At 44.8% G+C, this 11,894-nt stretch overlaps 1 protein-coding gene across 2 annotated transcripts in view; it reads right to left on the bottom strand.

The window, feature by feature from the left end:
• Positions 1–1,362: 1,362 nt before the first annotated feature.
• The window catches only part of LOC111836212 (serine/threonine-protein phosphatase 2A 55 kDa regulatory subunit B gamma isoform), a 67,578-nt gene continuing 57,046 nt past the window's right edge, over positions 1,363–11,894 (bottom strand). For both annotated transcript variants that reach the window (XM_023797275.2, XM_023797276.2), the window contains 3 exons: positions 11,111–11,280; positions 9,260–9,351; positions 1,363–4,448 (listed from right to left, as the gene is read on the bottom strand). In XM_023797275.2, coding sequence (XP_023653043.1) covers positions 4,157–4,448; positions 9,260–9,351; positions 11,111–11,280 — 554 coding nt within the window. In that variant the 3' untranslated portion in view covers positions 1,363–4,156. The remainder of the gene's footprint in view (positions 4,449–9,259; positions 9,352–11,110; positions 11,281–11,894) is intronic.

Here is an 11,894-nt window from a genome sequence, read left to right as displayed (position 1 = left end):
TGAGTATTTTTTTACGTGCTTGTGGTTTAGTGAAGCTTTCCGCTCGTTGTGGTGGCCCAGGTTGGGGGGATTTATTTTTCTCTGGAAATCCTTTTGATGCAATTCACCTTAAAGGGCTTGGCTTTGTATGGCACAAACAAATATTGGGTATGCAGCCTATAGTGGCAGTCGAGGCTCCACTTGGTTACTCCCCATTGTTTCATTGATTGACAGCTGCATAATGGTCTGTGGCCTGGCAGGTAACAGCAGTAGTATTTAGTGCAGGAACCCTAATGTCGGTATGAGTGTCCATTTCACTGCCCTGGCAATTCATGAAAGCTTGGCGACAGAGCAAGATGCTCCAATGATGATTGTTGTCGTAAAATCATAAATCACAACTGCAGGGCAAGTATAGACTGGACTACTCTTGCTTGCACTCCTGATCTAATGCTAATCAATAACATTAAATAATTCATGAGACGCGAATGTTTGGCCTCATGCGTCCCCTCCAGGGAAGCCGTAGTAACTAACCTGCTTTAAGTGCTTTAACCTTCCACTCCGAACTAAAACTGTTAAACAATCAGACTATAACTTTTGGCTTACATGACAAATTAATCCTAAGACATGACAAGCGGAATAAAGACCATGATCAGAACAATTATTATCTCAATCTCAACACTGAATGCTTTTGGCAATCCTGCTATTTGTAAGCTAAACTCTGCAAATTAAATAGCAATAAAATGACACAATCAACATTATACAAAATTAACAAACATTGAAAAATCCCTAGATTTGTTTTCAAATCATCATCACGTTGAATTACACATATATTTACCCATACTGACTGGTAAAGAGATAAAATGGACCTAATAAGTAGCCCTCTTGCATTTGACAAACGTTAATACGGAACTAATTACTCTTCTGAAGCAGTACTTCAAATTTACCAGCAGGTGGCTCCCTTTCCCATAAAATTTTGTAATTGCATAACCTAAAGATGGAACCCAACAGCTAATGCGAAGGACTGCTTTATCTGTTCACTAGATATATAACTGAATTAAACTGAAAGAATTCAGCCAATATGTCAACAGAGTTTGCCTTTTAATATGAGATGAACACAACTGATCTTGCAGTTCATGACTAAGTCATGCATGACTGGTTGCAAATCATGTCAAGGTAAAAGTGTGTTAATATTCAAGTGAATAAGTCTGTCTGGAGAAGATGTTATTGTCAGAGCTTCTGCTGGTCAGCAGAAGGTATTTTACCTGTATCTAATGTTTAATATTAAGAGTCCAGGGTCGACGAGCTGTTCTGTCCACGGCAGTTAAGCAATAATTCTTACCTGGAAATGGGCCCAGAAAGAAAAGAGATCCTTGCCATAAACTATAGGATGCAATTGTTTGTTGAAATCTTTATTTGAAAACTCATATTAACATATTTATAACTGTCTGTTTGACATGTATGCCGTCCAAAAAACAGGAAATTGACAGAAAATAAACAAATGCAAGGTGAATGGGAGGAAAGGAGGAGAACCCGATGTGAAGGACAGGCACCTAAGCCAGTGGCCTAGGAGAAATATATGTAATCTGTAAAAAACTGAACACCAGAGGAAAAGATTCAGCTGGGCTCTGAAGAGTGTGTACTGTAATTTCCACTCCAATGTGTGTCTAATTTCAACATTGTTTTCAAAGTCGCTTTGTTTCTGGCTGAGGAACGGGGCAGGTGGGGGTGAGCGTTCGTCACGGTGGGGAACTGAGCTGAGAAGCAGAAGTGCCTTTGTAAGGCTGCCTGTGGGCCTCTTCACTCTTCAGGGACAGCATGGAATGACCTGAACTGACTGTCCCCCTCATTTCATGCCAAAAGTAACATGACTTTCTAGACGTCCTGATGACAGCTGTACTCCTGTACATCCTACGGGGCCACATTCCTCCTGTGTTCAGCATCTTCTTGTTTTATTACAGGAAATATTAGTTATATCGTAAAGAGAATCAACAGTATATACACAGTTCCATTGATCCATTACAAAGATTTGATTATTATTAATAAACATTCCTCATTCCTTTTAATTTTTGCCTCATTAAAAGTTGTAAGCATTATAAATGTACATTGTAACACTGGACAATGGCAAACATGCTTTTGTGCCTCCAAACACAAAACGTATATTAGTTGTTTTATGGTATCTAGTGCCATGAAAAGACACACCATTGCAAGCCATTATACAGCAAACAGCCCGTTTATGGTTCTGAAAAAGGCAGCCAGAAACCTAAAAACAGATCAATTATTATCATGCAGGGTCATTTGCTGTTTCTTTTCTTTTTTTCCTAATTTGCAAAGGAGCATGTGTCAAGGTCTAAATCCCTAAGGTAAGCCTGGACTCACGGGGGGGGATTCGTAATCATTGTACAAATCTTTTTTGTAAAGGCTGCATGTTCAGAGTGAAAGAGAGATAGAGAGTGCAATATCATACCATTGGTCATTCTCTGTGCTGTAAAATACAGTCTCTCATCACAGGAGAGTCAGAAATCCCTCCAAACAGGATCCTTCTATCAAAAATGCCATTTTTCGCCAGCGGTCCTGTCCTTGCTGTCAGCGTCAACATTACCGTAAGCTCACAACACAAAACAAAAGGATTTAACTGAGACATACATTCACACCTGCACCATACCATGTCCACCACAATCACTATAACCACCACTAACACGCTACACGCTGCAAAGTGCAGGGCTCCATGTGACCCTCTTCACCCCCCCCCCACCTCCACCCTAACCCTGTTCATTCCAAACACCAAAGCCAAATTTAATTGTTACAAAGTTCAAAAACACAGCAGTCACCGCAGAAACCCCACATCAGAGGGTCACATTCAATACTCTGGACCCCACTTCAGACAACGATGCTAAAACTCAAGTCAGACGAATGAGATGAAAAAACAGACGACACAAAGGAAAGGGGGGGGGCAGTGCTCAACCCGATTAACCCTGAAGCTAATGCTTTCTGAAAAAAAAACAGCCTTTAGAAAACACAGAACATGTAGTCTATCCCAAAGATCAAAGAATATTTGGAGCTTGTATTCTCAACAACAGAAACTGATTGATCTGAAACCACTTTGAATGTTTTGATTACAACTTTGCTTTTCTTACTCTGCTGGCCGTAAGGTGTCCTCAGTTCCATCTGTGAACCTTTTAAAAGTTTTAAACTATATACCTTCCGCCCAATAAAATCAAGTGAAAGTGAGGGGGCAGGTGAAGATCTAGAAGCCCTTAAAGAACCAACATGCATGAGGGCGGCGACCTGCAGTGAGATCAGTCCTGCTGACATCATTAATAACCACATCGATAAAGATTTCTTGTCTTTGTTTCATTCACAAAATATCTGCTGCCCTACTTTGCAAATCTGGCTTCTTAGATTATGCTGTTGCTGAATTACTTACGAAGCTTACAGTTTTACCCATGTACACAGCTTGAATATTTGAAATATCTTATTAAATCACCCTAGCAGTTACAGAGGGAGCAGGGTGCCCTTCCTTGACTAGACCCTGAAGCCTTTTGGTCACAAGCCCAGCTCCTTGTTTGCAGTACCTAGTGCATGAAAAGTACAACTCGATGGTAAGAATTATAATATTTTAAGAATATAATTCTCTTTGGAGCAATAGTGCTGTGGAAATGAATAAGCTGATTGGTAAAATAATGCCATCCACTGCTGAACCTTTTACAATCAACAGGGGTTACGTTAACAAAGACCTGCAGGGGGTTAGCAACAAAACATCATAGTTTTTCACATATGAAAAATGATACCAGGTCTGACAACGTGTGACAACTAGAGTGACAGCAAGAGTTAAATTGTGACAGAGCAAAGAGGGCATGATTTGGGCAGCTAGAAGCAGGTGAAATAAACCCTGGAAAGCTAAACGAGGATGTCAAGTGAAATCATACATTCCTTCTATCCACTTGGGAGTAAAAAGTCTGTGATCTCCACCTCGTTGATGGCTTCCTGAAAACCATTGGGAAACAAACACAACAGATGAATCACAATCCACAATTCCAACAAAAAGTGTTTGCCCTTTTTCCAAATGTCAGGTGGGTCCAATGAATATTTTGAGGAAAGCTGGGAGCTGCAGGGGCTCCTCTCAGAAGGAAGGAAGGGGGGTTGATGGTCCAATGTTGCGCCAATGTTGCGCTCAGTGTTAATGCATCTCCGAGTTGACTTTGTCCTGGAAGATGTACAGATTGTTTGTGGCGGCAATAGCGATGATGTTCTCAGCCGGGTGCCAAGCCGTGTGTAGAATCTTCTTTGTGAAGTCCAGGCTGTCCACGCTGATGTCATCCTTACGCCGCTTACCGCCAGCGCACACCCGCCGCGGCTTCAACACCGCGCGCGGCTTGCTGCTCTCCCGGGACGCCTCAAGGGTGACATCCCGCTTGGTGTTCCGGTCGAACATCCGGAAGAAGTTGTTGTATGCTCCAGTCATGATCACACTGTGGGCACCAGCAGGAAAAGGGGGTAGGAGTCAACTTCGAGTATGGTAACATGGCAACATGGCAAGCGGAGCGGTCTGGGTCATCTCGACTATTCTCAATTCTGTATGGCAAAGGTGCAAAACATTACGGGCACATGTGACCAACCACGTGGTGGAAGTTTGACAATGACAATGCCCGGCGTCCTCAACAAACCAGTGGGATTGCAGGGAGACCCAGGCACAAGAAGTCTCAGTGAATCCCTGTATCAGTGAAGGACGGCAACAGAGATAAATCCCACCTATTTATGGACTGTACACGTTTTTATCAAGGTTTACCTTCCATGGTAAATATTTCTTAAATTTTCTGTTCATCAACAGCGTAGTCCACTGACAGCCAAGCTGAATGGATAGTGTACCTTTGCATCTAAACCAGGGGTGGCCAATCTTATCCGCAAAGCGCCGGTGTGTATGCAGGTTTTCGGGGCAACTCCCTAATTAGATTACTAATTAGAGGACTGATTGGCTGAAGAGTCCTCACACCTGGGTTTGAACAGCTGATCTACAGGTTTTCCCAAAAACCTGCATACACACCGGCCCATTACGGATAAGATTGTCCACCCCTGATCTAAAAGAAGATAGCTAATGAACATGTGCACATCTTTTTCACCAACAAGGCAGCTATGCTCCTATATAATGGAGGGGAGGTTCCAAAAAGCTCAGAGGGACGACGCCTGTCTAGTGCTCATCACCACATTACCCGCCTGTCATTTGGCAGCCCTGAGAAACATGGCACCCTTCCCCCACCCTCACTTAATATAGCTCCATCCTCCCAAAATGCATTATTCAAGAGAACTGCCATGAACTAGGCCCCCCAACCACACCCCTGAACGGGACCAATCAGGGTGTAGCCTTGGATCATGAGCCCTTGTCATCTGGGCATGTCTATTAACAGAGAATGGGGGTGGAGGGGGAAAAGGAGGGGATTTGTACCTTCCAGGGCCAGGCTGCTGTTTTTAAGGACATTTATGGCACAGAATGATCTGTTTAAAGGCATCATATCATTCTTAGATGCCAACGTCAGAAGTAACAGTTCTATTTCAAACGTGCAGACGTTTCTGCCTGCAGAAAGCCCACAGGCCCCGGTGAAAACAGCACAACATCTTGCATGATTTTAAAACCCCATCTATACAATAAATCCGATAACTGCCTTTAAATAGACGCAAAGCGAAGACAACAGGCTTCTGTGTCCCCAGTGTCCGAAGGCTCACAGATGCAGTTTTATTTTTAGCATGGTGAACAGTGGTGATAATCGCTGTTTCGTAAGCTGGTGCTGGGATCCATGTCTATCCTCGACCGGAGAACAATTCAGTAATTCTCTCTGATTAGTATTCCTTCAAGCTTTGCAGCCACGAACACTGAACGTGATTTATATTCTCTAAGCGTGGGATGGGAAAAAAAAGCACAATTTCAGCATGAAAAGCCAGCAGCAGAAAGGAAATATACAGCTGATCCCGTCGACTGTCAGGCACTGGTCACGTGTTCCTGTGACAAATTACTCGAGGTGGTTCTGAGAAGCCACTGCTGATTGGAGAGGACACTGTGCAGCTGCTGTTAAAGTCAAAGTTGCATCGCTCTGCTTTAACTGTAGCTGCTGCGTCAGCCAGCCTCTTCCTTCTTTTGTTCATTAATTAACTCCTCAAAATGACCTAGACTGCCAAGAAGTGCACTTCTGTTTTAAAGAAGCACCCAGGTTCAGGGCACCATCAAATATGGGACTGTCAGCTGGCCAGCTGCCTTTGCGGTTGTGGCTCTGTGGGTAGAAGCCCTTTGCTTGGGCCCGGAGAAGGACAGTCCTGCCCATTTCTGTGCTGTCATCAGAATCATTTCACAATCAGTTGACAGTTAAGTGGGGGCAGAGTAGCTGGACTGAGACTCATGACACCGACAATAATGTAAATTAGCCCTGCGAGTTGAAAACCCCACACTGACCCCATACAAGATAAGCGGCTATAGAAGATAGATAGCTGGAAGTGAAGCACTGGGTGCTTTTACACAAGTGAATCTGCAATTAGTGAAGCAGTGCAGCACATATGCTGTGCCTTTATCAAGCTGGCATATACAAAGTATTAACTGGCTAATTGAACCTGATAAATCAAATAATGTCAAAAAAAAAAAGCGAAAATGCAAAAAAATATGCAAAAACAGAAATAGCCAGACTGGTTCATCCCTAAAGTATTGAATGACTAATAATAGACACACATGCCTAGATGAAGCCTACAGACCGGGATGGTAGAGATCTAAGCACATGGCATATGGGAGGACATTAAATCATTACATCACACACCACACGTTAGCACACGCACATTTGGCAGGTCACGTGGTGGTAGCGGTGGTTAATGGGAAGGGGGGGGGGGGGGGGTTAATGGTAACCACATAATGAATAATCACTCCAGTCTAAGCTCATCTTTGCAGGGGGAGGGGGGTCTCACAAAACCCACCCCACCCAGGTTCCCAATTAGGGTTTCACACAGCTCAAATTATGGCCTGATAAAGAGAGCAAACTCAATTAGCGAGTGTCTGTCCCCTATTACTGTCACTCTGAATGGAGCTGCTTTGTGTCCCACTAACACATGGCAGTTATGCTTTTTATGAGATCACGCCTAACACTCCTGTTCTGTGTGGAAACTTCCGTCCGGGTTCTCTAGAGAAAGATCAATACCAGCCCCATGAAGGATTCCGAGCAAACATCCATCATGTGCAGTTTGTCTGACTTCCTTAGCTTTTGGATCAGTCTGACCCCCCACATCAATCTCTATGCGCCCTATCTCACAAGCAGCTGACAGTATCATCGTCAGTAGCCATTATTCCTGTCCTTCTCTACTTGCAGGCAGACTCAAGCTCCTCCCTTCGAGGGAGGAGCCAGGTTAGTGCTATGTTCACTGTACATTAGTGAACATAGCACTAACCTGAGGTTAGGGAAGGTACAAGTCAGGGTCGTCATAAATCAACATTTCTTACTTAAACCGTCGTAATGCTTAATGGTTCACTTGAGTTCAGTGTGTAGATGTGTAGACAGAGTAGGTGATTCCGGCACTGACTGATTTATGCGTAACACAAAACAAATGTGTGGGTGTTGAAAATGCCACTCTAACTGTGGTCTTTTTTTGACAATGACTGGCTTGACTGTTACCAGCATGTCCTTGTTGCCATTCTGCTAAATTCATCTGGAGATAGAAGCGTCTGTATAATAATTAGAAATACTACGTAACATAGTAAAATAAATCTACCATATTCAGACTGCCCTCCAGGTGAGGGTTGCCATGTTACTACGCAATAGACTCCTCCTTCAGTATAATGGTAGGGTGTTATGTTATTAAGTAATCTAGTAAACAGATCAATCACGTTAAACCCCTTCTTCACTCTTAGTTCTTTGGCTATGGGTCATACACCTACCTTTGCCCCTCACAAAGTGGGTGGGGGGGTGGTTAGGGGGAAGGGGGGAACATTCTACAGGAAATCTGCTTCACTCCCCCCACCTCAATGTGCGTAGCACTCTTGTGCATTCACTGTGACCACAGCGTGCTAAAACACTCCTTTCTGACGGCTGTCGTCCCCCCACTGGGACTACGTCCAGACCATATGGTATAGCAGTCAGAACATAAACCACTATTCAAATGCACCCACCTTGTGGTTACAGGCAAAGCCAAATTTTGTGACTTCGAATCCTTTTCAGTCATTTGTATGATTTCGATACTAACAATTAATAATAACAGTTAATACTGTTATAGTTATCCATTTACAGTGTTAGAGGGGTCTGCATTGTCCAGGGTATGCAATCAGAAGGTATCCTAGGACCCCAACCCGTGACTTAATGGTCCTCCGTCCTTAGCAAATAAAATCACTGTATTATTTATAGTGAAGCATTCTGAAACTACCAAAGAATCAAAGCAGGGTGAAGGGAGCCTGACACCTCACTGCAGAGGCTTCACTGTTCACTGTTCACTGTTCACTGTTCAGCAGTGTGGCAGAAATGGACAGAAGGAGACGAAGCCAGGGGTGGTGCCAAAGCAGCGGGTCTGTCACAGAGGTGTGGATTTAAGGCCAGCTGTCCCTGTGGACTTCAGGTAGGTGAACACTAGTAATTCAGCATTAGAGTCAGAGAATGAAATGACACACTGGGGCACAGAATATCAGCCAATCACATTTTCCCACAATGCACAATAAGACCCTCAAAACAACAGTGTCCTCTTTACTAACGGAACACCGTCCTTGGCCAGTCATTGTCATCACAGTGAGGCAGTTATTTATTTATTTATTTTGAGGGGGCGTGTTTGTTCTGATCTCTGATAAGGAGGGGACAGGCAGTGCTGGGGTAGCGGCAGGCCTTCTGTCGCACAGCATCGTTAAGCCCGGAGACGTGACAGGCGGAGCCAAGCGGAGCCGTCGCCGTTGTGTCAGATGCTTTAACTGTTTGCATCGCGGCACCGAAACAACCTCGTTAGTGATACATTATCAATCTGAATCATATCATCCATGCACTGCCTGACACATGGCAGGATAAGAGAATACTGAATATAAGACAATTGAATCTGGTTTGTTTGGATGATTCATTTTCATACACTGGAGCTGATGTGTCCCCGTTGGCCAACCAGGCAAACTACACTATTGACTTGAGTTAGCATTTCCCAGTAGATGATGGTGTTATACTATACTAGGATATGTTTCTCAGTGCTGCCTTCCTTTCTGTTTGTCACCTGATGAATACTGCACCTTCTAGACTGTTCCACAGGGTCATCTTGTCCCATGACCTCAGCAGCGACGATCACTCACCTGTCACTTCCGTTCCAAGCACATTCGAACTTGTCAAAGATGCAGTCATTCTCGTACAGGGAGCAGAGTTTGCTGCGCAGGTAATCGTGGACCTGCAGGGGACACAGGAGCTCGTCACCCTCCATGATGAAACATAATCACACATCATAGAGCAAACATGCAATTTAGAGAGATTAGCAGAGACACTGGGAAGAATTCTTCACAGTATGGTTAAATGGTATTCTGCATTACAACCTGGCTGCAGGTGAAAGGATAAATAAAACCTGCTGACTCTACAGGAATACATTTGGGGAGACACAGTGTGACACTTCAGGGACAGCAGATTCAGGGTCAGAATCATGAGCCTGGCTAGTTTGTACTGATCCAGGACACATTCAATAGTACATAGTCTTTCAGTGACAGTGATTTTGGAAAAAGTACACATGGAATCCTGCTGCGCTCGTCTATCTCATTTTAGCTGTTCATCCCTTCTTGGTTATTTTATTTTCTTAAAAAACATGTGCACACCTGACAGTCGTGCTGGGCTCTATTTCAAAGAGCACGTCAGGTTTGAGAACCAGCCTTCATGTCAGGAGATGAGCTTGTATCCCCGAGGGTTGCGTGTGACACGTGAGCTTTCTGCACGCTCTTCACTGTTAAAGACGACGTACTTGGCTTCTGCGGAAAGGCCCGCCTTCTTAATCTGTCATCGTCCTGTCACCCCTGTATAAACAAGCCCCCCCAATCTGCAAATTATACCCCATCAAAAGGGCAGAATCTCCCATTGTTCATGTGGGGGGAGGGCGGGGGGGGGGGGGGGGTCCGGGGGCCACATGCACCGTCAGCCCTCTTCACGGACCGTGGGGTGGAGGGGGGGTTAATTACAGAAGCCAGCAGAAGCGGCTATGCAGCACTGCAGCGGGACACTGGATGCTGCATGGATCCTGCATCATGCCGAATGCTGCAATGAGCATACAGGCTGTCTGTGTAATAAAACGATGAATGAATTATATATAACAGCCTGATACCAGTCTGGGGCTCCCAGGCATCCCAGCAAAGACCCTGCTTCTCCTCCCCCCGTCTTCCCCTCTCTCCTGCCTTTGCTCCTTTCCATCGCTCCCTTTTGCGCTTCTCTTCTCCCCGCTCCCCGGTGCCCCCTCCCCTCGCCCGTATCTTAATTTCACCAACGTGGATTCAAAAAAAAAAAAAAAGGGATCAGTGCTTTATTTGGAAAGAGGGATCAGCCGGGAGCTGCCAGGCTGCGCACGCGGTTTGTGACTAAGCGAGAGGCGACGATGAAAAAGCCGAAGCGGGATAAAAACAGTAGCAGCGCCGTTTGGAAGTGGCCTCCTCCCTCTCTCGCCGCTTCCCTTTAGGTGCTGCATTGCAGATCCGGCTGGGCTGTGAGGGACGGAGGCCAGCGTGCTGCTATAAATAGACCCCAGGGCTCGCGGACTGCAGGTACCCCACTGACTGTGCAGCGTGCACACACACACACACACACACACACACACACACACACACACACACAGACACACAGACACGCACACAGACACACACACATACACACACAGACACACACACACACACAGACACACACACACACACACACACACACACACATACATACACAACACTGCTGTGATGTGTATCACCTGCAGCCCAAAGCAAATGCAAGGGCATTAATAATTTCTTAAAAAAAGAATGTTCCATTCATTTAAAACAAGCCTCTTTGGGTGAAAAGCACAGTGTTGACAGTATCCGATTTCCACAGTTACTCTGTGCTGCTTTGGTTAGAGAGGGTGTGTGATGAACTGTGCCAGGTCCAAAAGCATGCCAGAGCATAAGGAAGGAAGGAGGCGCGAGACTCACCTGGTAGGTCTCGATGGGCTTATTCTCCATGTTGAGATCCCAGACTTTGGTGGTGAGGTAATCCCGGGTGAGCAGGTAGCGGCCGCTGTGGCTGAACTTGACGTCAGAGATGGAGGAGATGATCTCAGAGAAGAATGAGCGGTTGTTGGGGTCCTCGGGCTCCTCGAACACTGCGGGGAGACATGCAGGATCCATCATTCTGGAGAAGCAGTCAAGCAGCTACCAGACCTCAGGTATCCACTAGAGGGCAGTGTCTCTCAGCTTCAATACTGGCCAGAGTAGACATGCCCCAGATTCGTTTGGTGTATATGGCTTCAAGCATCAAAAAAGTGCAACACTATAGCAGTGTTCATAATCCATTAACCTTGTTTTAGCTACTGCTTTTTCACATCTTCACTTCATTTCTTACATGTCTATGTCCTTATTTGTCACACAAGGTCCTCTATATCTCCTGCCTGTCTCTGAAAATCATTTTTCTTTAAGGCTTGATGCTAAACAACCTGCTTTTTGGTCTTTTAGATTCTGTCCATCCAACCTTAGAATCCTTGACTGAATTCCACTCGTTCCCCAGTCCCTACTCCACACATAGATTCATCCCGCTCGTCTATATTTACCTTTTGGAAAGAGAGGGCCAAAACTAGTCCCAGATGCTAGTAAAAATGGCAGAAATGATTTAAGATGTTTTTCTTCATTTTATAAAAGATTAATGATATAATGCATGCCATTTTCAAATATAGTAAAAAACAAGATATTTCAGTACTAGTATACATATTTAATAGATGCA

Source organism: Paramormyrops kingsleyae, chromosome 12 (assembly GCF_048594095.1).
Source record: "Paramormyrops kingsleyae isolate MSU_618 chromosome 12, PKINGS_0.4, whole genome shotgun sequence".
Taxonomy (NCBI): Eukaryota; Metazoa; Chordata; class Actinopteri; order Osteoglossiformes; family Mormyridae; genus Paramormyrops; species Paramormyrops kingsleyae.
This window is presented reverse-complemented; position numbering and strand designations above follow the sequence as displayed.